The sequence below is a fragment of the Hippopotamus amphibius genome, chromosome 9 (genome assembly GCF_030028045.1).
Source record: "Hippopotamus amphibius kiboko isolate mHipAmp2 chromosome 9, mHipAmp2.hap2, whole genome shotgun sequence".
Taxonomy (NCBI): domain Eukaryota; kingdom Metazoa; phylum Chordata; class Mammalia; order Artiodactyla; family Hippopotamidae; genus Hippopotamus; species Hippopotamus amphibius.
The window spans coordinates 41142369-41144173 of record NC_080194.1 but is presented as its reverse complement, the minus strand read 5'-3'; the positions used below and the strand labels follow the sequence as shown (position 1 = coordinate 41144173).

At 46.9% G+C, this 1805-nt stretch overlaps 1 protein-coding gene across 1 annotated transcript; it reads left to right on the top strand.

Moving 5' to 3' along the window:
* The first annotated feature begins 327 nt into the window (after window positions 1-327).
* On the top strand, window positions 328-1272 carry LOC130829264 (olfactory receptor 52K1-like). The gene has a single exon (XM_057695595.1). It carries the CDS (start codon window positions 328-330, stop codon window positions 1270-1272), a length of 945 nt encoding a protein of 314 aa, XP_057551578.1.
* The last annotated feature ends 533 nt before the right edge of the window (window positions 1273-1805 follow it).

Here is a 1805-nt window from a genome sequence, read left to right as displayed (position 1 = left end):
AATTAAGCAGGTATTCATATCCTTTATAAAGTTGTCCTTGGCCACACAATGACCACAAAAGCTCTTCATCTATCTCTACTGCTATTTAATGTCATGACCACCCAATAGTTTTATAAGCAACTTGAGGGCAGAGATTATGTCTAATGTTCCACATGCATATTAGGATTCTTTTCTAATTTCTTTTAAGGTCCAGAGATAGGATCAAGGGCTAATCCTTCCATGGAAATGATCAGAGTTTGAACTTGAATACTGTGATTCCGCTGACATTGGGTACTCCCTGGAAGGGCTCTGTGGAAATAGACGAGAGAAAGAGTATTTCTGTTGGCTATGACAGCCTCCAATATCACCTCAAGTCATCCAGCAGTTTTTTTGTTGATGGGGATCCCAGGCCTGGAGGACCTACATATCTGGATCTCCATTCCCTTTTGCTCAGCTTATACACTGGCCCTGCTTGGCAACTGCACCCTCCTCTTCATCATTCAGGCTGACGCAGCCCTCCACGAGCCCATGTACCTCTTCCTGGCCATGTTGGCAGCCATTGATACGGTCCTTTCCTCTTCAACAGTACCCAAAATACTTGCCATATTCTGGTTCAGGGATCGAGAGATCAACTTCTATGCCTGTCTGGTCCAGATGTTTTTTCTCCACTCCTTCTCTATCATGGAGTCAGCAGTGCTGCTGGCCATGGCCTTTGACCGCTATGTGGCCATCTGCAAGCCACTGCACTACACCACTGTCCTTACTGGGCCACTCATCACCAAGATTGGCTTGGCTGCTGTGACTCGGGCTGTGACACTAATGACTCCACTCCCCTTTCTGCTCAGACGCTTCCACTACTGCCGAGGTCCAGCGATTGCCCACTGCTACTGTGAGCACATGGCCGTGGTAAGGCTGGCCTGTGGGGACACTCGCTTCAACAACATCTATGGCATTGCCGTGGCCATGTTCATAGTGGTACTGGACCTGTTCTTTGTTATTCTGTCTTATATCTTTATCCTTCGGGCAGTTCTACAGCTGGCCTCTCAGGAGGCCCGCTACAAGGCCTTTGGGACATGTGTGTCCCATATAGGTGCCATTTTAGCCTTTTATACACCTGTGGTCATCTCCTCAGTGATGCACTGTGTAGCTTGCCAGGCTGCCCCACATGTGCACATACTCCTTGCCAATTTCTATCTGCTCTTCCCACCCATGGTCAATCCCATCATCTATGGGGTCAAAACCAAGCAGATTCGTGAACAAGTCTTAGGACTATTCCTGAGAAAGGATGTGTAAATGACAGTGAAGGGCAGGTGGAGATAGAGTGGGACAGACTGGATGCTGAAGTGGGGGTGAGGTAATCTAGGAAGTAGAGGGCTGCCAGAGTCTCCATGTTTGTTTCCTGGCCCAGTGAATAAAACTAACTGGTATCTTGCAATTCAGAATCACCAGTCTGATCAGGACTCAAGGGTCTGTGTCTTCTGGTAGGCTCTGGACTCAAAATGCTGACTTTGCTCCCTCCTCAAAGAGCCCACTCTTCTATCAGAGGCAAAGGCTTGACCCACTTTCCTCTTGGCAACATCACCTAAGAATACAAAGATGCTTTCGAGTTTATTTACTAAGTGGATTTGGTGAATTGTGCAGTCAGGAGCTGGGTAAGGATCAACATTTCATCTGAGACAGGAATGTCCCTTTACTCTGACAGTTCGTGCCTTGTCTCTGCCTAAATACTGCCAGTTTTGGGGAGATCAGGATCTTCTTGGTTTACAGGATCCAATATAGACAGGTTTGCTTATTAATTTATTTCTTCAAATGAGTCAACTTATGTA

Bases quoted from the DNA above. Each gene is read 5' to 3' on its own strand.
- LOC130829264 (XM_057695595.1), top strand. From the start codon at position 328: ATGACAGCCTCCAATATCACCTCAAGTCATCCAGCAGTTTTTTTGTTG.